General features: G+C 37.5%; 2 protein-coding genes across 2 annotated transcripts in view; one reads left to right on the top strand and one right to left on the bottom strand.

The window, feature by feature from the left end:
- Positions 1-26,137, top strand: part of NELL2 (neural EGFL like 2) — a 351,416-nt gene that overhangs the window by 10,399 nt on the left and 314,880 nt on the right. The window lies entirely within an intron of this gene.
- On the bottom strand, positions 4,487-6,260 carry LOC103238187 (heterogeneous nuclear ribonucleoprotein A3). The gene has a single exon (XM_073021331.1). The coding sequence runs from the start codon at positions 5,917-5,919 to the stop codon at positions 4,981-4,983; it is 939 nt and encodes a 312-aa protein (XP_072877432.1). The 5' UTR covers positions 5,920-6,260; the 3' UTR covers positions 4,487-4,980.

The following is a 26,137-nucleotide window of genomic DNA, read 5'->3' as shown; positions in this document are numbered from 1 at the left end:
GTGCATTTATATTTACAATTGCTATATCATCTTGATAAGTTTATCTCTCTCTCATTGTATAAAGTACTTTGTCTTATTTTACAGTTTTTGTCTTAAAGTCTATTTTATTTGATGTAAGCATAGCTATCCTGTTCTATTTTGTTTCCTTTTCATGGAATTTATTTTTTATCCCTTCACTTTCAGTTTTCATGTGTTGTTAAAAGTGAAGTGAGTCTCTTATAGGCAGCATGTATCTGGGTCTTGCTTTTTATTTTTAAAATACATTCAGCCACTTTATGTCTTTCGATAGCAGGATTTAATCCATTTGCTTTCAAGGTAATTATTGATAGGTAAGAACTTACTACAGGCATTATGTTAATTGTTTTATGGTAGTTTTGGACATCATTTATTCCTTTCCTCCTCTCTTGTTGTCTTCCTTTGTGCTTAGGTGATTTCCTCTGCTGGTATGCTTTGATTCCTTTCCTTTCATCTTTTATGTATCTATTATAGGTTTTTTCTTTGTAGTTACCACAAAGCTTACATAAAACATTTTGTAGTTATAATAGGCTATATTAAGCTGATAACAATTTAACTTTGATCTCATAAGAAAAACTCTATACATTTACTACAACTCCCTGCCTACATTTTATTTTATTTTTAAGGCACAGTTTGCATCTTTTTATATCATGTATTCCTTCACAAGTTATTGTAGCTTTTATTATTTTTAAATAGTTTTTACTTTTAACCTTCATACTAAAGAGATAAGTGATTTACACACTACCATTATAGTATTAGAGTATTCTAAATTTGACTTTGTACTTCATTTTACCCATGAGTTTTATATTTCAGATGTTTTCTTGTTACTAATTAGCATCCTTTTCTTTCAGCTTGAAGAACTCCCTTTAGCATTTCTTGTAAGACAGGTCTGGTGATGATGAACTCCCTTAGCTTTTGTTTGTTTGGTAAAGTCTTTATCTCTCCTTCAGTTTTGAAGGGAGTGCTTGCTGGGTTCAATATTCTTTGTTGGCAGTTTCTTTTCTTTTTTTTTTTTTTTTTTTTTTTTTTATTACTTCTATACTTTTGATATCACCCAACTCTCTCCTGGTCTGTAAGAATTCTGTTGAGAAAACTTCTGTTAGCTTTATTGGAACTCCTTTATATGTGATTTGGCTCTTTTACTAGTTTTAGGATTTTTTTTGTCTTTGATTTTTGACAGTTTGATTATAATATGTCACTATATAGTCTTATTTGGATTGAATCTGGCTGAAGACCATTCACCTTTCTGTATCTGAATATCTTTCTCCAGATTTGAAATGTTTTCTGCTACTATTTCTTTAAAGAATCTGGAAACCATCATTCTCAGCAAACTAACACAGGAACAGAAAACCAAACACCACATGTTCTCACTCATAAGTGGGAGTTGAACAATGAGAACACATGGACATGGGGAGGGGAACATCACACACTGGGGCCTGTTAGGGGATGGAGGGCTAGGGGAGGGATAGCATTAGGATAAATACCTAATGTAGATGACAGGTTGATGGGTACAGCAAGCCACCATGGCACGTGTATATCTGTGTAACAAACCTGCACATTCTGCACATGGATCCCAGAACTTAAAGTGTGTGTGTGTGTGTGTGTGTGTGTATGCTTTTTCACTTGTCTCTTTCTTCCTCCTTCTTAAACTCCTGATGCCATCCCATAAATCCTGTAAGCTTTCTTCCTTCCATTTCCTTCTTTTTTCTTTTCTGACTGTATATTTTCAAATAACCTGTCTTCGAGTTCACAGATCCTTTCTTCCAATTGATCATTCTGTTGGTATTACTGTCTATTGCACTTATTTTGTGCACTGTGTTTTTTAGCTGAAGAATTTGTGTTTTATCTAAATATGATTTTAAACTTTCCATTAATCCCTTTTCTGTTTAGAAAAAAAGTGCAGCTCACTTCCAGCACTCATTTAATTTTACATAAACATGCTTTTTGAGGCTGAAGGAAATCTGACTGATTTGCAATGTGAAAATAAATATAAAAACTGTTTTTGGAGTTATTTCTAAACAGAACTAACATCAGAATTATTTGAATCACCAGAATAATCAATTCATCAGATTAGTCTTTGGCCAACAACTCTTCAAAAACAATATTAACATCTGCATAGGAATGCTACATTTTCTAGGATTTGACATTTTAGCAATTGAGAATTACTATATTTTTAAATGGAAATACCACTATTAAAAGCAGAATGCTATAAATAGAATGATGTCTTTTGTTTCTAAAGCCTATATACTGGAACAATGTAAAAATAATAATAAAAGCAAGATATTTCATGGCAAAGTTAACCCAGAGTAAACACTGCAGCCGCAAGCGCTGCTGGTGAGTATTCATGGGGCAAATGGGAAAAGAGTTAAACTTCTAATTTTGATCTCTTACTGTTTTCCTGATTTTTTTGAATTATTTATATGTACTTTCTTAAGGTTTTCTGAGCTTCATTAAAACAATTGTTTTGGATGCTTTGTCATGAAGTTTATATGTTTTCATTTCTTTGGGGTCACTATTGGGAGATTATTGTGCACTTTTGGTGGTGTTATATCTCCTTGGTTTTTTTATGTTTCTTGTTGCTTCTGTTAAAATCAGTGCATTTGAAGAAGTAGGGACTTAGGCTAGTCTTTGCAGACTGGCTTTGTCTGGGAAAGCTCTTCACCAGTCAGCCAGTTCATAGATTCTAGGAAGGCTGTCTGGCATGGTCGGTGGGAAGACTTATTGCTGGAGTTCTCAGACAGGCTGTCCTGGTGTCTGGGTTAGCAGTTTGGCGGGCCTGTTGCCTGGACTCACTGATTGGGTCTGTGGAGCTAGCCTGGAGCCATAGTCCATGGTCACTGCCCTGCTGATGGAATGGGCATCCTTAGACCCAGCTTTAGCCTGGCCCCTATGGATAGAGGCTGCCAGCCTGGTACTAGGTTGGGTCTGAAGCCTAGGAAAGTGAAGCCCAGCTCAGCTCTGGGGGTGGTCCAGAGCCCGTGGCTGCTGCAGCTGCTTGTTTCTGGAATGGGTCTGGAGCCTGGGTCTGTGGGGCCCAATCTAATGTTGAGCTTGTTTCAGAGCCTGAGGCTACTGGGGATGGGCTGACAGTGGGGCAGCCCAAAGACTAAGTCTGATTGGCCCGCCTGGAGCTTGAGGCTGTGGGATCCGGTTTGGCACTCGAATGGGTTTGGAGGCTCAATATGTGGGTTCCAGCCTAGAGTCTGTGGCTGTGGAGTCATGCCTAGTGTTGGGTTTTACTGAGTCAGGCCTATTTTTGGAGTCTGAAACAAAGTCAAGTGCTCATTTTTATTTCCTTTCCCCAAGATTATTGCTTTCCATGCTATGCTGCCCAACACTGGGGAAAGGTGAGATGGGTAATGTAAAATTGTCCTTACTGCTCTCTTCAATATGCCTTTTCTTATTTCTGTGCCACACCCAGGTGCTGCAATCTCTCACCTGGTTTTCTTAGCTTTTGTATGGTATTGTTATGTGTTGATAGTTGTTCTAATTGATGTTTCTATCAGGGGGTTGAGGGCTGGAAAGTCTTATTTCACCATCGTTCTAATGTGTGGTTCTTGGGACTTCTGAACTGATTAAGATTTAGATGGACCTTTGAGTTGATACTTCAGTGGGCTGGAAATTTGGGGGACTTTTGCATGTACAATGGATGTGAATCTTTAGGAGTCAGGAGAAAGACTGTGGTAGGCTGATTGATAGTCAGCTGTCCACAAACTAATCCCCAGAACCAGCGAATATATTGTCATATGGCAAGGGGAGATTAGATTTGCAAAAGAAATTAAGGTTGTTAATCGGCTGACTTGAAAATAAGGAGATTATTGTGGATTATCTAACTGGGCCCAATGTAATCACAAGGGGCCTTTTAATTGTGGGAGAGGGAGGTAGTTGAGTATGTGTCAGTGTGATGCAATGTGAGACTTGACTGGCCATCTCTGGCTTTGAAGTTGGAAGGTGGCCATGAGTCAAGAAATGTGGACATTCTCTAGAAGCTGTAAAATGCAAGAAAACAAGTTTTCTCTTAGAGCCTCCAGAAGGAACATAGCCCTACTGACACCTTGATGTTTGCTTAGGAAGACCCATTTTGAACTTCTGATCTCTAGAACTGCAAGATAAATTTGTTAATTTAGCCACTGAGTTTGTAGTGATTTGTTAAAGCAGAAATAGAAAACAAATATATATCTTGAACATTAGCAGTCATTTATTTTATAACCAAATTAAACTTTTTTTTGAAATTTTGAGACTTTTTTCATTTGAAGGTAATCTTAATGCTATTAAATTCACAAATGCTAATTTAAATACCCAATCCTATTTATCTAGAATACACATTGCAAACACACAAATTATCTATTCTCTCCACATGTCAGCACCCATTCATATCATGGTTTGGAAATGGGGAGACTAGATTCCCCTTAAACTGCAAGTCAGCAGGTGTTTCTTTACAGTTAACTTTAGCAAAATTCATACAAAATAGTAATTAACAATGATCTTCTTTACTTGTTAACTCACAAGGAAACACCTTCAAAACTGCATTTTGTTAAAGTTTCTGTACTAAAATGTAGAAAAACTGAACTACACAAATATTGAAAAGTTAAAAATTCCTTAATTTTTTATTCCTGGTACCACTACCATAATTTACAGGGCAATATACCTGATGTAATGAAAAAAAGAAAAAGAAAAAGACAAAGCTACAACAGATAAAAGACCTGAGGAATGTACATCTAATTGACACTACGTTGCATTAATCAATAGCTGCACTTTTTGCAAACTGTGGCTATGACAGTCCTGAACAAGAAGGGTTATCTGTTGAAGCTACAGTAACTTTTCTGACTATGGATCATCATTCCTTCTGTGGCAGATTTTTACAGTTCCTCTAATGCATTTGGGAAGACTGTCTCAGAGTAACCTGCAGCTTTCCTGACAACTCCTCGCTCTCCTGCTAAGAACTGTAGCCCTTTTCTGCTGTTTTTAGAACCTTCTGCTACCATATCCACCACTTCCACCACCAGATCCATAACCACTACCATAGGGACTGCCCGAGCTTCTTCCACCAAAACTGCCCCCTTTCATGGGTCCATAATTTGATTGCTGTTGTCCACTATAATTTCCAGAATCATTATAGTTCCCACCACCACCATAGTTACCACCGCCAAAATTTCCTCCTTCATTGTAACCATCATATCCTCCACCACCGCCACCATATCCACCACCTTGGTTTCCATTTCCTGGTCCACCACCACCATAGCCCCCTCTACTACTGTAACCAGGGCCACCGCCATAGTTGCCACCATCACCTCCAAATCCATTATATCCACCATCACCTCCTCCATAACTACCTCTGCTGCCACCACCTCCACCACCATAGCCTCTTCTTCCACCAGAGTTTCCACCACGGCCAAAATTACCTCCACCACCTCCAAAGTTTCCTCCGCGACCCATAAAATTGCCAGATCCACCTCCACAACCTCTCTGTGATCCAGCAGACTGCATCTCTTGTTTAGAAAAGGCCTTTTTCACTTCACAATTATGCCCATTAATAGTGTGGTATTTCTGAACAATTTTATCAACTGTATCATGATCATAAAAAGTTACAAAAGCAAATTCTCTCTTTTTTCCATTCTGCCTGTCTTCCATAACTTCTATGGTTTCAATCTTGCCATACTTTTCAAAGTAGTCTCTCAAATTTTTTTCTTCTGTATCTTCTTTAATACCACCAACAAAAATTTTCTTCACTGTTAGATGGGCACCAGGCTTTACAGCATCCTCTCTAGAAACAGCTCTCTTTGGTTCCACTACACGCCTATCAACCTTGTGTGGTCCAGCACACATTGCTGCATCCACCTCTTCAACACAAGAATAAGTCACAAAACCAAAGCCCCTGGAACGTTTTGTTTGGGAGTCTCTCATTACCACACAATCTGTGAGTGTGCCCCATTTCTCAAAATGTTCTCTTAAGCTATCATCTGTAGTTTCAAAGCTCAGACCACCAATAAACAGTTTTCTCAACTGCTTTGGTTCCTTTGGATCATGGCCCTCCTCCCCGTGGCGGCGATGGCGACGGCTGGAATCGGGCTAGGGGCGACCGGGTGGCGGTTTTACCTCCATTTTGAGACTGGACTCGCCTCCTCCAACTCGTGTTCAGTATCCCAAATTAAACTTTCTTTTGAGTTCTCATTTAACTATGCAACAGAATGTGTTTATGGGATGGTTTGCAACTTGGTGTTGACAGTTACCATGTCATATTAGTCATTTGGGATGTACAATAGATTTTTTTACATGTCAATTCAGTCTTTATGGTAAATGCTGAGTATTTAAGGGATTCTCCCCAACATTTATGAACTAATTCTGAGAACAAATAGAGCAAAATCAAGTGTTGAGTTTTTTTATTGTAATCTTTTTACAAAAATACACCCTTTCTCCTCAAAACGTTAATCTGGATGTGGAGGGGAAAAGTCAGAAAGCATTAATATTTTGAAGATAGAAGGGACAGCACTTAGCATGCTATTTGGCACTCAGCAAGTGTGGTAGCTATAATTATTGACAGGATCAAACATAACTAGAAGACCCCTCTGAAAAGTGTCAGGGATATCGGAGGAACACTGACTTGATTTTGGAAGAGCTGGAGCAATCTTGACAGGCTCTGGCAAGTGAACAGCTTTCAATGTCATCGCTGAATTCACCCTGGGTAACAACTGAAGTGAGGACTTTCTTTCTTTGGCTTTATTCGACCTCTCGTTGGCTTATTCTCTTCATGTTGGTTCTAAATCCCATTCTTGTAGGCATCTATTCTTTCTCTTATTCTAGATTATCTGTCTATAATTCAGTACCTACCAAGGTACTAACTGACAACTGAGGCATTAGACAACAAGGTTTTATGGTGTGATATGTCTCCTGTTTATTTATTTATTTATTTTTTGAAATGGAGTCTCACTCTGTCACCCAGGCTGGAGTGCAATGGTACAATCTCAGCTCACTGCAACGTCCACCTCCCGGGTTCAAGCGATTCTCCCGCCTCAGCCTTCCGAGTAGCTGGGATTACAGGCACCTGCCATTATGCGCAGCTAATTTTGTATTTTTGTGGAGACGGGGTTTCACCATGTTGGGTAGGCTGGTCTTGAGCTCCTGACCTCAGGCCATCCACCTGCCTCAGCCTTCTGAAGTACTGGGATTATAGGCGTGAACCATCGCACCCGGCCTTCCTGTTGATTTTAATTCAATTCAATTTAACAAATATTTATTGCACTGCTTCTATTTTAAGGATGGGGATCACAGTATAATAGGGAAAGGAAAATGTCTATATAAATTATTACAGTAAAATAGGAACCAAAATTTTATTGTGAATCATGAAAAAGAAACTTTGGGACTTTATCTTGAAGAATGATTAGAAAACTAGGAAAATTGTGTCCTAGTCTATATATGACAAATTGTAGGTAATCATTTAACCACAAGCTAATTCTAAGAAGAAACAGAGTAAAATCAAGTACTGAGTGTTTTGTTGTTGTTTGTGTTTGCAAAAATATCTGAGGACTCTCTCTTAATCCTTAAATGTGAAGTCATTCTATTTTGAAGTACTTATTCTGGTTAAATTTTAATTTTAATTTAAAAAAATGTATCCACCTGCATCATATAATCATAACTTAGGGCCTTTTTGTGTCATTTGAGCATTTGTCTTACATTGCTTTTATTGACTTCATGAAATTTCTCATCTTTTGCTAGATTTCGGTTTCTGATTGACATTGCCTGGATAGACATTAGTCTTAGGTGGAAACATTTTCTAAGCAAACAGCTTATTGCTGAATACTTTTGTTGTGGTGACTTTTGTTTCACCACATAAACTCATATTTGTAGAGACTCGGATATTCATCCTTGTACTTAAAAAGGATTAGTGAAGGAGCTGTTGGGGAAGAAAAAAGTATAGCATAGCTTCTCCTTCTCTCATGTGGCCAGTTGTCAGGAACTGGGCACTTGGGCACATATTCCCTGAACTGTTTTTGATGACGCCTCCGCTAATAGTCTTCATTCTTGGGAAAGGGTGAGTAACTCAGGCAACCATGTGTCTCTCCCTACAAAGGAAATATACGGAAAGAAGATGGAAAATCACTGCTCTGAAAGGTCACACTGTATTCCAGACAAAGGGAAGGAATGATGGAGGTAATTCTGAGTTCATATTGATGTACAGTAGCATTTAGGAGCACGGCTTGGGAGCTAGACATCTTCATCTCCAGTCTTGGCTCTTTTACTAGTTGTATGAACTTGATCTTGTTACTTATTTCTGCCTCAATTGGCATAATAATAGTACTACTACTTAGGGTTGATGTGTGCATCATCGGAACAAAACTATGCCTGACTTTTACTAAACATTCACTAAATGTTAATTATTATTTTTATTTTGGAATTAACTTATCAGAAGATCATGCTCTCTTGGACTTTTTAGAGGCTTTCAGGTGGAAATGCTAGATTTTGTGTAGGAGCTAAAGTATGATGACTTTCATATGCTAAAGGGAGGACAGGTGAAGGTCATCTGGGCTGGGGGAGAAACTGCCCCTAAAGCATATTCTGTTCTATCTTTGCTGTTTTTAGTTCTTAATGGGCAGTAAAGGATATACGGATTTGGGTAGAAGTGGGTGAGGACAAATGGCAGATTAGGAGAGGAAGGAATTTAATCTGCCTTGTTGTACCAATGTTTTAGAAGTTGAGGAGCATCGAGAAAACCAGTAAAGGAAGATTCAGGGCATAGCTCCTCTCTACAGCAACCCCAACATAATTACTTTTCAAGCACAATTAAAGCATAGGTTTTGAGTTCTATATTGTGGGGATACGTTTTAGAAGTTCTGAAAAACAAATGACACAATTGTTTTACCTGGCTCTGTCTGGATAACCTTGGTGTTCCTTGATATTGATTTGATCTGTTGATGGGAGCTGGTGGTGGAGGATAAGATTTCAGGGAACCTTCAGTAGTGTTTCAGGGGCCAGTGGAATGTCCACAGATCTCCTGTGAGCTCTTTGTGAAGTGGGTTTATTTTTCCCTACATTTTCTGTTACTTCTTTGATGGTGGTTTTTGATTATCATTCTTGCATTACTACTAATTTCTACAATCTAAAGTCCTCATGCTGATTTTGATTCCAGTAGCACCTGTAACTGTAGTCTTTAAATGATTATGTCTTTTAATGAGAATATAGGTTGTCTAGGGAAAATATCATTTCCCTCTGTTTCTCTTGGTCGCCAGCAGCTCTGTGCTGGCCTTCTTCTTTGCTGTTCTTCCTGGTTCCTTTTCCTGATGAACTCTTACATACCATTCAGGTAAGTTGTCACTTTGGCTACACATTCTTCTTTTGGTGGAATTATTGTTTGTTACTTTTTCTGTGCTCTCTTAGTATCCTCTGACACAATACCCACCACACTGTATTATAATTTTTGTGTGTGTGAAGTAATCTGATTACTTCTCCTTTCCTCCCTGTACCTCTTTGGTCCAAGCTACCACCCTCTCTCACTTGGATTACTCCACTAGCCTTCCAAGTAGTCTACCTGCTTACACTCTTGCTTGTCTGCCGTCTGTCCTTCACATAGTTGCCAGAGTGATCCTTTTAAAATATAATACATATCATGTCACTACTTTGCTTCAAGCCTTCAGGGGTTCTTCATTTCACTCAAAATAAAGACAGAGTTCTTATTATGCCCTATAAAGTCTTACATGCACACTCCTACTCCCACCCTATTACTTTTCTGACCTCATCTGCTTCTCTCTTTCTTGCTTATTTGCCTTTAACTCCACTGGCATCCTTGCTTCTCAAGCAGGCCAGGCAGGTACTCTCCTGCTGCAGGGTTTTTGCACTGGCTGTCCACTGTGCCCTGGAATGCTCTTCCCCCAGACAGCTGCATGTTTTCCGCCTTACTTCCTTCAAACGTTTTTCTCAAATAAGTTTTTAATGAGGCCTCTAATGATCACTGAGTAAAATTTCAACTTGTCTTTTACCTCCCAAGTATTCTTGATACCCCTTACTCTGATCTGTTAGTTTCCCTAACATTTATTATTTACCATACTGTATAATTCATTTACTTATCATTTGAATTGTTTATTGTTTGTCTCTGCTGCTAAAAAGTAAGCTGCATGAGGGCAGGGATTTTTGAATGCTTAATTTACGATATGAATCCCAAATGTCTAGCATAGGAGAGGAAGGAATTTAATCTGCCTTGTTTTACCAATGTTTTAGAAGTTGGGGAGCATCTCTATATGTTTGTTAGATTAATATGCCTTGGGGCTTGAGTCTCTGCATTGTTTCTTCTTATAGCCTCCTGGCCTACCATGGTTGCACATATAATGTGCTTAGTAAACCCTTGCTAAGTGAATACTTGTGGCACTGAATTGAGCCCATTTGTTTTTGACAAATATGATTATTTTGGTGACTTTATGTTTTATATTTATGTAACTTTAATGAAAGCTGAAGAGCTCTTTCTAAAAATCAAAATACCTGCTTTCTTCTCTAGTCATAAGGAAAGGTAAGAGGGTGGAGAGGCATGGAAAAAATGGTAGTTCTGTTTAACTTTGAATAACTCCAAATTATCCTGAGAGGGTCCTTCTCCAGCCTATGATGAAGTGTGCCGCAGAGGAAATAACAGCATTTTGAAGAACCTGGACATCCTGAATGCTTCTTGATGATGAGAGTTTAAATTTTTAGTTTGAAGTACTGCAAATTCAACATTTAGCAGAGACACTCATATTCATATGAGAGTCCTGAGAAACATTTCCAAGGCAGATAAAGATTAAGTTGGATTATTTATGCTATGGTACTTCTCCATTATTGCAAATAAGCCACACAAACTGGAGTGCATCCAGAGTACAGCAACCAGGGAGTTGAAAGGTTTGGAAACTTTGCCAGATGAGGAATGATTGAAAGACCTTAGAATTTTTAGCCTGTAGAATAAAATACAGTGCCAATGTGACAATTTCTCTTAAGATTTTGGAAGGATAGTCGTGTATAGAAGGACTTAGATTGATTTTGTGTTGTTCTAGAGCAGTAATTCCCAAATGTCAGCTTGATGATCAGTAGTTTATTGGATGCCTTGTTAAAAAGATTCCCTGGCCCTCCTAAACTTACTGAATCTAAATTTCTGAGGATGAATCCCAGGAATCTGTATTTTTAAGAAGTTTCCTGTGATTCTAATGTTTAGCCAAGTTTGTAAACCATTGTCTCAAACTAAGCTCTCCAATACAGTAGCCACTAACTGCCGATTGCTATTGAATAGTTGAAATATACTTAATACAAATTGAGGAGTGATGTAAGTATAGAAATACATATTAGGTTCTGAAGACTTAGTATAAAATATAAAATCTCATTTTTATGTTGATTATATGTTGGAATAATATTTTGGATAGTGGGTTAAAGAAATATATTATTCAAATTAAAATCGCTTGTTTCTTTCTACTTTTTTAAGGTGGCTACTAGAAATGTAAAATTACTTATGTGACTCATCGTTACGGCTCTTATACTTCTATTGGACAACACTGGTGTAGAGGGCAAAACTACGTCTATAAAAAAAGTTGGGAAGAGTCATTTTAAGATAAGTGCTTTCAACAAAGTTCCAAAATTTAAGTAGCTTTCTTTTGTTGTTGTTTTTTGGAATAGCTGTCCTTCTATCTGTCCATCTATCCAGTCATCCATCCATCCATCCATCCATCCATCCATCCATCCATCCATCCAATAGACATGTCTCTAATAATACTTAAGTGGAGATTAGATGACTGTATTTTAGCAAAAATGTTTCAATGGTGTGTAGATGGGAGTTATATTAAATGATTTCTGAAGTCACTTGCATTTGGCCAGAAGTAAATTTCCTCCTTCCTTTTAGTTAACTTTTCTTTTTCTTGTAACCTCTGATGTCCATAACATCCTCTTTTTCATCTCTCTGACAATCTTTAACAGTATCTTCAAAACAGTTCCCTTCCAAAGAGCATCTTGGATTGTTCTAAGGCTTTCTTTGCTACTGAGAGATATCCTGCCCTTTACTACCATGCTGTGCATTGTGCATGTTTTATAAATATGTATTCTTAATGGTAGTGATCCACTTTATTTCTTCCATACACTGGTATTTTAGTGTTTAATCTATTTGCTTGTCTATTTAAATTGAGAATCCCCTAGGCAAGCACTGTGTCTAATTCTATGTTTGTACAGTCTAACACATTGTACTGATGGACCATTAAATGGACCAGAAAAAATGCCAAATAGATTAAGTATTTCAGAGCAGAATGTAACCTATATTTTTAGAACTTATTTAAATTTCCGGTGGTAATTGGTAGCTGAATATCTTTACTATGAATTGTGTTTGTTGACATATACTTGTAACTGAGCAGAGTTTTTCCTAGAGACTGATGGATTGCTAAAAAAGGCATGTAAAAATGTTTCCTTTAGGCTACCAATGAGATGCAATGCTCCTAGTAACTGAATGTTGAACCTGGATGTGTCCTGAGAGCCTGTTGACTTTGGAGGAGGACGTGTCCTTCACTGATGTATTCTTCTCACATTTCATCAGATTGCTAATTATACTATAAATATAGATTTATTTAAAGTATATGAGTACTCCAGAGAGGCAACTTATTTTATGACACTGTCATTCATATGTTTGTTCTTCCTTCTGAGACTGATTTTCAAAAGTTCTGTTGTAATGTAAGTATTAGTGTTATTGCTTTTGTTAATACTTTCTGTTCCCTGATGTTCAGAGTGAATTTTTATGTAGGATACCTAATAGATCATTTAACTCAACCAACTCAGGAAAGCACTGTGACTCTAGGCTTTATGTTTTTGCCTTTTAAATGAAGACAGAGATTTTTCACTCTGGGAGAAGAAATATTGTATCCCAAATAAAGGGGAGAAATGTTTAAAATGTCTCAAAGGAGGAATTTTCAGTCCAAATTTGAGTGTAAAGAATTCAGACTTGGGTTTGCCTAGGATCTTAATACACTAATGTTTCACTATCATTCTGAAGGAAAATGCATAGAAACAACTCTACCAATTTCCTTAAACTTAAAATCCAAAGGTCAGAAATTGGACTTTTAAAATTTCTAATTCAAATCTGGATTGTCTTCATTGAAATCTTTCTGAAGTTTGTTATTAATTTCTATGATAAACAGTAATCCTGAAGATACAGGACACTTTTAAGTTATACATCTTTATAAGGCTATTATGTTATGGGTTGAAATGAAGACATATTTGAAGTTGAAATGCAGTGGATATAAGAACTTGATTGGATAAGAACTTGATTTGGAGCATGGGAATTCACAAGAAATGAGGCCTCTAAAGGGAAAGAAGAGAACACAGAGTAAAAGTATATTTATTGCCACTCACCTTGAAGACACTAAGCCTCTGATGTAGAGGTCAATTTTTTAAAAGTTGCTACAAAAATTTCATTATTCTTATCATAGGTGCCTCTCTACAACAAAGCATCTCATAGTACATTTTCATCCCTTTGCTGCTCTGGGTTCAATTTTTAATAATTGGGTTGCATTTCCAGGAAAATTGTGCAATTTAAATTGTTCTTTGATAACATACTTTCAAATTAGAACACATTTCAAAGACTAATGAGAAAAAATGAGCATTCACTCTGAATCATTGACCAGGCAGGAAACTGTCGAGTGGGTAGAACCCACCTATTTAATGGATGATTACTTATTGTTATTTTGGTCAGCAAATTAGTAAAGTCAGAGGGTGAAGTTGGGAAAATGCCAGTTAGCTTGTGGAAACTTGCAGGCTTATTTCTAAAACTTTTAGGGACTGATGTTAATTACACAGGCATCTGACATGCAAAAATTGGGTTTTAAGTGAACACTATCTTAGCTGCCTCATGAAGAAAGGAGAGGGAATGTTTAAACTGTTCCCATTTGAGTGTAACAAAGGTTTTCTCTCAGGGGAAAACACAGAATAGAGGTGCAAATGCTGAACTACCTCATTTTAGACTTTCTAAAGTTATATAGCAACATGACAAATACGTGCTACTGGAAAATATTGTAGGAAAGGATTAATTTTCTTTTCCACACTGTCTTGATAGAAGAAGTCGGTAAGGAAAATCTAATTTGTTAACTTTTTTTCCAGCAGTGTATGTTGAGATATGAATCTGTAAAAATACATTCTTCAGATAATTAAATTGAGATACTGAATCTCAGGCAACAGGCTCAAGAAAAAGAGTAAATCAAATCCACTGTTGATATTGACAGTGAATGCATTTTAGTGGATTAAATGGACAGAACTCATTCAAAATAAATCTATAAAAATACAAGAGGGAACAATGGAAAGTGAAAAATAAATGTGATTTTTGTGTTCATTTTGCAGAGATACTCGCTTTTAATTAGAGAAGGTAGAACCAAATATACTTAAAAATAAAAGATCAAATGCTTTTGAAGGGCAAAATCTGTTCTTATGGCATTGTAGGTTTTGAGCAAGAACAAGGTATGGCATAAGACTCCACAAAACAGATTCAGCTGTCAGTATGTGACGCATGAAAAGACCTGGGCACTGCTGGCTCTGGAACTTGGTCTCGCTGGTGCAGATTGTTGCCAACCTTGGAAACTGAAATAGGCCATTTCGCACATGGCACATCATCCCTCTGTAGGAGGAATGGGGTTTATAAATGTTAGTTGGCTACTATTCCCTCCTCCAGATAGACTGGTGAAGCACTTTTTGCATTTTCATTTTGAAAGCACTCTTATGTTTAGAGCTGTGGTTTAATTCTATCTTTAGCTATAGCTGTAAATTAAAAAAATTACTGGTAGAAAGTAAAAATGACAGCAAAGTCATAAGCAAGATGCTAAAAAGGCTTGAAACAAGATCATACTTGAGTTCATCTATATCATTCTATTTTTTATTTGTGCATATTTTGTTTGGCATGCAATCATAAACAAAGAGTCCAAATTTCAGCTGGTCTGAGGTTTTAGTACATTTAATGTTTCATTATTCTGAAAAGAAATGCATAGAAATGACTTTGTTAAATTCTGTAGCAAATTCTTCCTGAAGTTTAACCATTAATATTTATTTATAGATATGAATTCATTACTCCGCTTGATTTATGGTAGAGGGGTGGTAGTGGGTGGGTGAGTTTGGAAGACTAACCCAAGCAGATGTCATTACGGTTTCCAGTATAGTAGTGTGTTGACCAGATGGATTCAGGTGTTTCTATTATAAAGCAATAACTATTTGGAGTTCTCTTGTTGATTCTTTGAACAAAAAGGTAAATGTTGAATTACTTGATTGATATAAAATATATAGCACTCTAGCCTAGTTTCATTCATAGTTATTTAGATATATACATATAATATAGATATTTTAAGTATCATGTATGTAAGAGAATCTTGGACTCCCACATCTTCCTAATTAGTCCCAAGAGCAAAATTTGTCTATTTCTTCTAATTCTTTCACCCGGATCCACCACTCTCCTCCTAAATTGCACTTTATGCTTCCTGGTATCTTTGGCTGTTCTCTTTAACATTGACATCTATGTTATCACTGTTGCCAAGGGTTTATGCAGTCCCTTTGGGAGCAGGTTCCATTTAATGGTATTGCAGGGGCTTCATGGTATTGCCTATTTGTTCAAATTATTTGTTTTGTTGCTGGGTTTTTATTTTTTCTTTGTGTTTCAGTTTGACATATTTTGCAATGACTTTGAAGTGCTTTAGTTTCATAAACTTACTTTATGCAGTGAGCCCTACATAACTGTTTTAGTATATATTTCTGATGTTAACTTTTTACATAAAAAGAATTACTGTTTTGCATCGATGCCTTCTTTGATAAATGAAGGATAAACTCTAATTGACTGTAATTTTCAAAAATTATAACAATTTAAAAATAACAACTTGTTAACAAACGGCTAATATAGTTTTAGAGCAAATAAAAATATTTTTTAAATGGCTCTCCTGATTCTTTTAAAAGAAAAATTACCAATAAGTGAATAGAATAGACATCCTTGTCACTCTGTCTCTAACACTATCTCATTTACACAGAGAATTCCTTTTCTACTTAATTCATTTTTGTATTGCTGGAATTTTTTATAAATTTGCATTACTTGTATAATTAATTGTGAAAAATAATAATTTAAAAAACTCTTTTTGGGTGCCTGTAGTCCCAGCTATTCAGGAGGCTGAGGCAGGAGAATGGCCTGAACCTGGGAGGCAGAGCTTGCAGTGAGTGGAGATTGTGCCACTGCACTCCAGCCTGGGGGACAGAGCGAGACTCATCTCAAACAAACAAACAAACAAACAAACAAAAACCAAAAAATCTCTTTTAGGACTACTAAATTAGAAGTTCTGTCCCTCAAAATTATCACTGTCCCTATGAAGTTATACTTGTCTACTCTGTATTCATAGCTACTTCCATTGAGGTATAATTAACATGCAATTAAATGAACAAATCTTGAGTGCTTAGTTTGATGAGTTTTCATAATTGTATACAATCAGATAACCGCTACTCAAAACAAGATTTAGTGCATTGCCGTTCCCAGGGAAAGTTCCATGTGCCCCTTTGTAGTCAGTTGCCACCTCTCCCCAACAATTAATCTCTGGTTTTTCATAAAATAGACTAGTTTTGCTATACTTAGATTTTATACAAGTGGAATCAAGCAATATACTTTTGTGCCTGACTTTTTTCACTTAAGGTAATGTCTTCAAATTTATTTATGTTGTATGTATCAGTAATGCATTCTCTTTTGTTGCTGAGTATTATTTCACTGTATGAATATACGACAATTTGATGATCAGCTTTCCTGCAATAAACACCTGGGTTTTGTTCTAGTCTTTGGCTATTGAATAAAGCTGCCATAAATATTCTCTAAAAGTTTCCTTTGGACATTTACTCTTATTCTTTTTGGATAAATGTCTGTGAGAAGAATTTTGGGGTTGAAGTATATTTAACTTTTTAAGAAACTTCCAAACAGTTCACCAAAATGATTGTATCATTTTGTACTGTTCAATACTCCTATATAAATGTATGTGAGTTCTCAGTGTTTCTTGCAGTCTTTTTGATTTGATACATTTTCATGGGTATGAAGAGATATTTCATTTTGGACTTAATTTGTATTTTCCTGATATCTCATGAGGTATTATTCACTGATCATTATATGTTTTCTATTTGTGAAGTGTCCGTTTAGTTGTTCTGAAAATGAGATTTGCATCTTTTTATTTTTGGTTTGTAGGACTTTTTCATTTATTATGAATGCATGTCCTTTGTTAGATATTTATTTTGTGGATATTTTCTCCCAGTTTGTGGCTTATCTATTTTCTTCATGGATTTCTTTGATGAGAAGGAATATTTATTTTTAATGGAGTTCAAGTTATCATTATTTTTTGTTTTGTGGTGTGAATATTTTGTGTCTTGTTCAAGAAATCCTACATACATCTAATTTTAAAAAACCTTTAAAAATTTGTGAGTTCTTGTTTCCCAATGTGTAAATTCAACAGAAAGAAACAGATCTAAATAATCTTAAAATGTTAAAGTAGCCTGTCACAACATCGTTTTGCTTACATGGGCCAGGCAAGTAACGTAAATGAGTTCACTGAACCAGATATGAGATTATGAGGGGTAGTGAGGTCAGTGGGTGAGTGGGAAGTACAGGCGTCACTTAGAGCTATTCAAATTCAAATTTACATGTCTGTAGATGGGTGGGACACTTGGGAGTTACTGGCTTTGGCCTTTGCCTTAAATAATTGTAACATATTTTTAACAAGTGATTTTTCTGGTCCAGTGACCACTGCTTAAAGCATAAGCTCTTTTTAGATGGGAAGTAGTGATCAGTCTATTGATTAAAAAGCCCAGTTTCTCAGCCTGCCCCCCACTTTTTTATATAAAGTGATGACAGTTCATGAGGAGAGAGGTATGGTTTTCGTGACCTCATAACTAAAAGAAAGACTTGAGATCTTTGGGAGGAGTATTCTCTGGCTTCTCTCCAGGCGGGATGGGGGTGGGGAAGAAGAGGGTCTTGTCCTGTGTTCCTCTCTCTGCTGCTCTGGGGGTTGATATTCTTTGCCCACCTGTTGCTGTGTGTTCTGTTCTGCTGGCACTTGTAGCTCAAGTCTATGATTGCTGTGACTTGTTCACTGGATTTTTGTTAGCTCAATCAGAGCCCAGTGGCATCTCCTGGCTGACTGCCTTATCTTGGCTCCCATTGGTGCTATAGACCCTAGGGGGTCTGGTGCTAACTCATATTTGAGCTTAGCCTGGGAGGTTGGTCCCTCTGCATCGCTTTCTTTCCCCCCGCCCCCACCCCCCCCCACCTTTTTTTTTGAGATGGAGTCTCGCTCTGTGGCCCAGGCTGGAGTGCAGTGGCGCAATCTCGTCTCACTGCAAGCTCCGCCTCCCGGGTTCACGCCCTTCTTCTGCCTCAGCCTCCTGAGTAGCTGGGACTGGGCGCCCGCCACCACGCCCTGCTAATTTTTTTTTTTTTTTTTTTTTTTTTTTTTTTTTAGTAAAGACGGGGTTTCACCGTCTTAGCCAGGATGGTCTTAATCTCCAGACGTCGTGATCTGCCCGCCTTGGCCTCCCAAAGTGCTGGGATTACAGGCGTGAGCCACCGCGCCCTGCCTGCATGGTTTTCTATAAAGCCATCTCACTACTTCTCCAGTGTCCTTTCTGGCAAGGTCCCCAGCCAAACATTGGGACAGGTAAATTTCAGGACATCCCCTCTCCTTAGCCTTAACACTGCTACACTTCAGTGTTTACTTTAATGTGGCTATGCCCTAAGTTTATACGGTGCAGTCCCTACAGCCGTCTGCCTTTTTTTTTTTTTTTTTTTTTTTGAGACAGACTGTCACTCTGTCGCCAGACTGGATGCAGTGGTGTAATCTTGGCTCACTACAACCTCTGCCTCCCAGGTTCAAGCGATTCTCGAACCTCAGCCTCCCAAGTACCGGGGATGACAGGCATGCACCACCACACCCAGCTAATTTTTGCATTTTTAGTAGAGATAGGGTTTTGCCATGTTGGCCAGGCTGGTCTTGAGCTTCTGGCCTCAAGTGATCCACCTACCGCCTTCTCCCAAAGTTCTCCACTCTCTTTGACACTTATTTAATACAACTCCCTCTCTCCAGGCCAAAACCCCAAGAGAGGAAAAAAAACAATCTCTTCTCTTTGCTTATTTTCTTCATAACACTTTCTTTCCAGTCTTGCATGGAGTGGGTTAAATTTTTTTTTTTTTTTTTTTTTTAAACTTCATGCTTCTCTTTTCTGCTCCCTTGGTGTCATTGTGGAAGGAATACAAGGCTGTTTTCCCCCCTCCCCCCCCCCCATTTCTTCTGTACTGAGCCAAAATCTTTCAGGCAGAAGACTGCTTAGGCCAGCTAAGGTGAATGCATTTAGAAAGGCACATTAATAATTTATAAAATATTATCCCTGTTACACATAAGAAAATAGACATAATTTCACTGTGTTAAATCTACTGTATTAGTCTCAGCCGTAAATAGTAAAGGGATATAGTAAATATATCCCTAATATAGTAAATTAGTCTCAGCAGTAAATAGTAAAAGGATATATGATTCTAATACTTAAGGAATGTACACCTTGGTTTCGAAGTTAGGATTAATAGAAGTAAAGCACACATTTAAGACAGACAATAATCTAATGCCCTTATTTCATGAGAATAGGGTTCAAATATCCTACTTTTAATCCTGTTTGCTTCCTTACTGCACTGGTGAGGTTGGCATGTGGTGAATTGCTGCTCTGCCTATGGTAATAATGAGCCCCTTGCCCATTACTGTGGTCCTTTTTCTATCCTGGCCTGTCAGCCTTGGAGCTACTGGAAGCATAGAATGTTATGTAATACTCTGAGTTCTGGTATCAGGCATTGTATAGTATGGGAGAAAACTTTGCCAGGCATTAATCAGCTGCTCTCTGTAACATTCCCTCAAGATATTCTGAGCTTGAAAAGCCACTTTTTTCAGAAGTCCTGTGGCTGACACTGGCTTCGGAACATTATTGTTTATGAAATCTCAGAATGCCACAGTATATGGATGGGTTGTTTTTAATTTTGGAAGGATGTATAACTTAAAAAAAAAAACAAATAACATTTGTATGTATCATGCGTAGAGAGCTCAAATGGAGATTGAAAGATCGTTTGGATAACTTAAAAAATTGGCAAGTACAAATATGTACACTTGCATAACCATGTATACTATTGGCATGGGAAAAAAACTAGAAAAAATATGTTTTAGGATTTATTTTGAATTGATCATCTTAATGGGTTTAGTTGCTTACAATGAAATATCATAATACTTTTGCATATTGTCTGAAAGGGGAGAATTTGGAAGAAAAATTGGAATTTTTTCACCTGGAACCTGAGCTACTCCACTACTGCAGCAACTTAAAATGCAATAGGGTGCAGTAGCAACAATATTGACATGACAAATGATAATGGTTCCAGAGGAGCCGTGCTGATCAATATTGCTAGTGATCCATAAATAGAGGACTCTTTTAGCAGGATTTGATATGATTAGACCACAGTGGCACTAAAGAAGCCATTCCCATCTGCAGAGTCAAGAATCTTCATAAAAACAGAGCATCCATGTTGTTGCTGACACCATAGACTATCTGGCAGTGCTGGAATTTTTCCTTATTGTAAATGCATCATTAAATATGATGGCTCCAAAGAAACTTTTATGGTCTTTGGGGGTCAATAATCTCTAAATATATACTTGCATAGCGAACCACAGATGCTATGTGAACATTTTTACAGACATCTGGCCTATAAGTTGTCTTTTAAATGGCCTTAAACCATGTGCATGGCCAAGTCAGTAACTTCAAGGGATGTACTCCAATCATTAGTCCATATGGTTATTAGTGCTCCTGGTGTAAATGTTCCAAGTCCATTTTTATTATATTAGCATTTTAGTAAGTCCAGAATGAGCAATGCCTTAGTGTGGAGTGCAGGCCATTTTTGAATCTAAAGTCTTGAATTTTGAAAGCCTTCAGGATTAAACCTTTGACATGAATAGTGACCAGGCAGTCAAATAAAATGTACACCTTGGCTCAAAGACTTTCCCTGAAAGTGGAGGCAAATTGAGTTTTGCTGCTTCAGGCTCTTTAGGATGACTCTCATGGGACCTGAGACTAGATATAATAATAAAACTCATTGACCTCTGGTTTTTGCCTTAGTACTGTATGTGTGTATGTGCATGTGTTTATGAAAAATCTCTGGTTCACAAAGTTCTAAATCTTAACTGTTAGCTTTGGGTCATTTCCTTCACTTCAGAATACTTAGTTTCCATTGAATTTGAAATGAAGATTTTTACATTAGGACTGCCTTTTACCCCAGCTTCTGTGTAATCAGAGCTGCCCAACCCAATAGTGTCATGGAAACGTCCAATCCAATATGGTAGCCACTAACCTTATGTGGCTGTTGAGCACTTGAAATGTGGCTAATGAGAATGAAGAACTGAATTTTAAATTTTAATTTTGATACTTTAGCCTTTATGTGACTTGTGGATTGATCTAGCCACTGTATGCTATGCACTATACTGTACTGTGTTGAACAGCGCAGTTCTAAATGCTGTTCACCACTCCTGTCCCCTTCCATGTGCTTGGTGAACTTTAAGTCAGGAATTATAATACTTGATTAGCAAAGGCTATACTCAGTTAATGGGCACATCTGTGATGGGGAAAGTCTGGTTTGACATGCATAACAATATAATAGGAAGGCCAGAGTTTCTAGGATAAAATTTGGAGCCTGTATTACTTAACGACAATTTCTAAAGTTATAAGTGGTCAAATACTTTCAATTTTTCTAGTTTATAAAGAAGGGAAGCTTAACCTAGATTGAGGAAACTTTATTGGAATTTTGGACTCTCATTATTTCCATTTTGGAATGGAAAATATTAAGGATTAAGAGGATATGTAAAAATATTCAGCAAGGGATAGGCTGGAATTATGTGGCAGCTTTCTGGAATTGAGATAATAGAATGATTATTAATTATAATTTTTAAAAATTAGATTCCTTTTATATTAATTGTGCACAATGATAAACTCTTCCAGGGTATTATCCTTCACTAACTGGAAAAAAGAAAAATGGAGGTTTATTGTGATGAGGTCTCCAGAAATGACTACTTCCTACTAAATTAGTGATTTATTTAAGATTTTGAACTGGACTTTTAAATGTAGTGTACTTATATTTGTCCTCATCTGTTAACATTTCTTTGAGTTCTCATTTATAGACGGTGAAATGCACACACACTAAGCACATAGCTCAAACCTATGTATGCCATATCTCTTCACTGGTACTCCAACATTTCTCATATAAAAAAAATTCGAGCATGTTTGTGCCTCTTTCCAGGTGACCCCTGCCACTCCTCCGTCCCCATCCCCCAGCTTTGAGGAGGCTGATTTTTATAATTGCTTACTTTTGTATGTTGTAGTGCTTTGTCTAAATGGCATTAGAGAGTAGGTAATTTTTTTGTATCTAGATTCTTTTGTTCTCCATTATGTTTTTGAGATTCATCCATGCTGTTATGCATCTGAAGTTTGTCACTTTTTATTGCTAAGTAATAAGTCATTGTATAAATATATCCCGACTTGTTTTTCTCTTCTTTTGTTGGTAGACATATAAAGGTTTCCAATTTGCTATTGTTTGAATGTGTCCTCTCTAAAATTCAGGTCTCACCAGCGTGGTAAAATTAAGAGATGGAATCTTTCAGAGATGTTTAGGCTGTAAGGGCTCCTCCCTCGTGAATGGGATTAAGGCTCTTATAAAATAGGCTTCATGCAACATTCTACTCTTTTGCCCTTTCACCTTTTGCCACACGAAGTCAGAGAATTCCTTTCCTCTAGAGGCTGCAGCAACAAGGTGCGGTCTTTGTTTTTTGTTTTTTTGAGACAGGATCTCACTCTGTCACCCAGGCTAGAGTGCAGTGACACAATCACGGCTCATTGCAACCTCTGCTTCCCAGGCTCAAGCGATCCTCTCACCTCAGCCTCCCAAGTAGCTGGGACTACAAATGTGAGCCACCACACCTGGCTAATTTTTGTATTTTTCATAGAGGCAGGGTTTCACCACGTGGCCCAGGCTGGTCTCAAACTCCTGGGCACAAGCAATCTGCCTGTCTTGGCTTCCCAAAGTGCTGGGAGTACAGGTGTGAACCACCACGCCAGGTCAAGGCGTCATCTTTGAAGCAGAAAGCAGCTCTCACCAGACAGCAGCTCTCACCAGACAGCCAAACCCGCTGGTACCTTCATCTTGAACTTCCCAGGCTCCAGAACTATGAGAAAACAAATTTCAGTTTTTTATAAATTATTCAGTCTCAGATATTTTGTTATAGCAGCACAGAACAAGTCTTTTCTGAACGTATGCTTTCATTTTTCTTGGTAAATACCTAGAAGTAGAATAGCTGGCTTATACGGTAGATGCACATTTAGTTTAATAAGAAATTACTCACTGTTTCCCTAAGTTTTACCATTTTATATTCCCACCAGCAATTTCTCAGAGTTCCAGTCGTTCCACGTTTTCCCTTGCAATTGATTCTTTAATTTTGTCATTCTAATCAGTGTATAGTGGTATCTCCTCTGGCTTTAATTTGCATTTCTCTGACAGTAAATAATGTTAAGTGCTTTTTCATGTGTTTATTTGCCATTCCTGTAGATTCCTTTGTGAAGTTTCTGTTTTATTATGTATTCTACTTTCTAAAAAGTTTTTTGTATTGTTGAGTTTTAGGACGGTTTTTGTTTTTTTTCATATTCTAGTTACAAGTTACCACTCCGCTTCCCCAAATAAAATATTTTCTGTCATATGTAGTTTGCCTATTTGTTTTCTGAGTGAAGTCTTTTGATGAACAGAAGTTTTGGTTTCCTAGGGCTGCTGTAACAAATTACCACACACTTAGTAGCTTGAAACAACAGAAATGTATTATCTCATGGAAGGCCAGAAGTATGAAATCAAGGTGTTTGCAAGGCTCCCTCTGAGGAATCCTTTCTTGCCTCTTCCTAGCTTCTGCTGGCTCCTGGTAATTCTTGGCACTCCTTGGTTTATAACTGCATCATCTCAACTCTTGCCTCCACGTGCACATGGCCCTCTTCCCTCTGTGTGTGTGTCTGTCTCTGTATGTCTGTTTATTCATATGGCCTTCTTAAAAAAAGTCATTGAATTTAGGGCCCACCCTAATCCAGTATGATCTCATCTTGTTAATTGCAAATAAGGTCACATTCTGAAGTTCCAGTGAGCATGAATTTTTTGGGGGACAGTGTTTAACCCAGAACACTTATTTATTTTCTTAATAAAGTCTTCTGATGAACAGAAGTTTTCCATTTTGATGAAATCAAGTTTATCTATTTTTAATTTTATAGCTGCTTCTTTCTGTGCTCTAACAAATCTTTGCCTATACCAAGTTCTCAGAGATATTGTCCTGTGCTTTCTTCTAGAAGTTTTTTGATTCTACCTTTTATATTGAGATTTGTAATACATTTTGAATTAATTTTTGTTTTTATGGTATGAGATGAAATCCAAAGATGATTTTTTTTCTGTATGTATATCCAATTGTTCCAGTATGGTTTATTGAAAACAATGTCCTTTCCCCATTGAATTTATTTGGTCGTTTGTCAACATCTATTGAACATGTAAATATGTCTCTGTTCCTAGACTCTCTGAGCTATTCCAATACCACACTATCCTGGTTATTACGAACTTATAATAAATCTTGAAATCAGGTAGTGTAAGGCCTTCAACTTCCCTTACTTCCTTCTTCTCTTCCCTTCCCTTTCTTCTCTTCCTTCTTTTCCTTTCCACTTCCCTCCCTCCCTCCCTCCCTCCCTCCCTCCCTCCCTCCCTCCCTTCCTTCCTTCCTTCCTTCCTTCCTTCCTTCCTTCCTTCCTTCCTTCCTTCCTTTTCTTCCTTCCTCCTTCCCTCCCTTCCTCCCTCCCTTCCTCCCGCCTTCCTTCCCTCCCTCCCTCCCTCCCTTCCTTCCCTCCTTCCTTGCTTCCTTTCATTCATCACTTTCAAAGTTGTTTTGGCTATTGTAAGCCCTTTGCGTTCTATTTAATTTTGTTACCTTCCTTTGAAGAATGCCGTTTTCTTTTTTTTCTGTCAGGCAGTCATTTTACTGGAAGATTATCCTTATTCTCTTCAGGCTTGGTTTAGGATTTCTTAAGGTGGCTAGAGGAGCTAGAGTGGCTCCATTCCTAAGGCATGATCTTCCTGGGAGTGAATTCTCTGGGTGTTCAGAGAGGTTGCTCCACTCTGGATGATCATAATCCAGTGTCTCCCAGCACTATGTGAGCCCTGGAATCTCTGTTCAGCTTATAGCCCAGGAGATGTTTACTGCCAGTCAACTAGAGTCTTGCACTACACATACACACCTTAGCCATTGGTCATATTCGGGAAATTTATAGAGTTCTTGGGGAACCCTATGCAAGATTCCTAGAGCTCCTCCTCTGCACATTTTTCCTCTGCTTCTCCGTGGCTTCTAGTTTGAAAAGTGTCCCTGCGTAGAAAGCCAAAGTTCTTTCAAGGATCGTAGCTATGTGATTGTTTCCCAATGCCTAAAAATAGTTACTTTCCATATCTTGTATAACTTTATAGTTTCATAGAGTGGAAGGTAAGTCTGATAGCCACTAATTCATTATGTCTGGGACAGGTTGCCTGTGCTGTCCCTTTGTGAGGAAGTATGTAAACAGGATTACCAATTAGATTCTTGAAAGCATGTGATATTTAAGGATTTAATCTATAGAAAGTTGATTTGATTTATGTAATTTAGAAATAAGGCATGTGAAAAGGACCATGGGGTACACTTAAAGAAGCTCAGTTACTTCTGGTAACCAGGGAGGTTGAAGCAATTTTGAAATGCCATACTACATAGCCTGCCAATTTCTGCTCTTTTCTATCCATTGTACTTTTAACTAAAAGGTTTCTGAGATATTGCACGGTACACAAGGTGTGCATCGGTCTACTGAGCTTTAAACTGTTGAATTTTAATAAAATTATTATGGTTTTCCTCAGTAGATCATTATGCCAGGCAACAAAGAACACTATTTTCAGAATATTAAAAATACCAAATGTAAGGGTCTATCTGCCATAGTGTTTTACAAAACTACTTGTTATCTTCTCAAAGTTAGACACATAAACAATTACCATAGGAAAACATTTTCAGCATTTTAAAAGACATCACTTCTCCAT

The sequence above is a fragment of the Chlorocebus sabaeus genome, chromosome 11 (genome assembly GCF_047675955.1).
Source record: "Chlorocebus sabaeus isolate Y175 chromosome 11, mChlSab1.0.hap1, whole genome shotgun sequence".
Lineage (NCBI taxonomy): Eukaryota > Metazoa > Chordata > Mammalia > Primates > Cercopithecidae > Chlorocebus > Chlorocebus sabaeus.
Note: the sequence above shows the minus strand (reverse complement) of the source record. Positions and strands in the feature narration are given on the sequence as shown.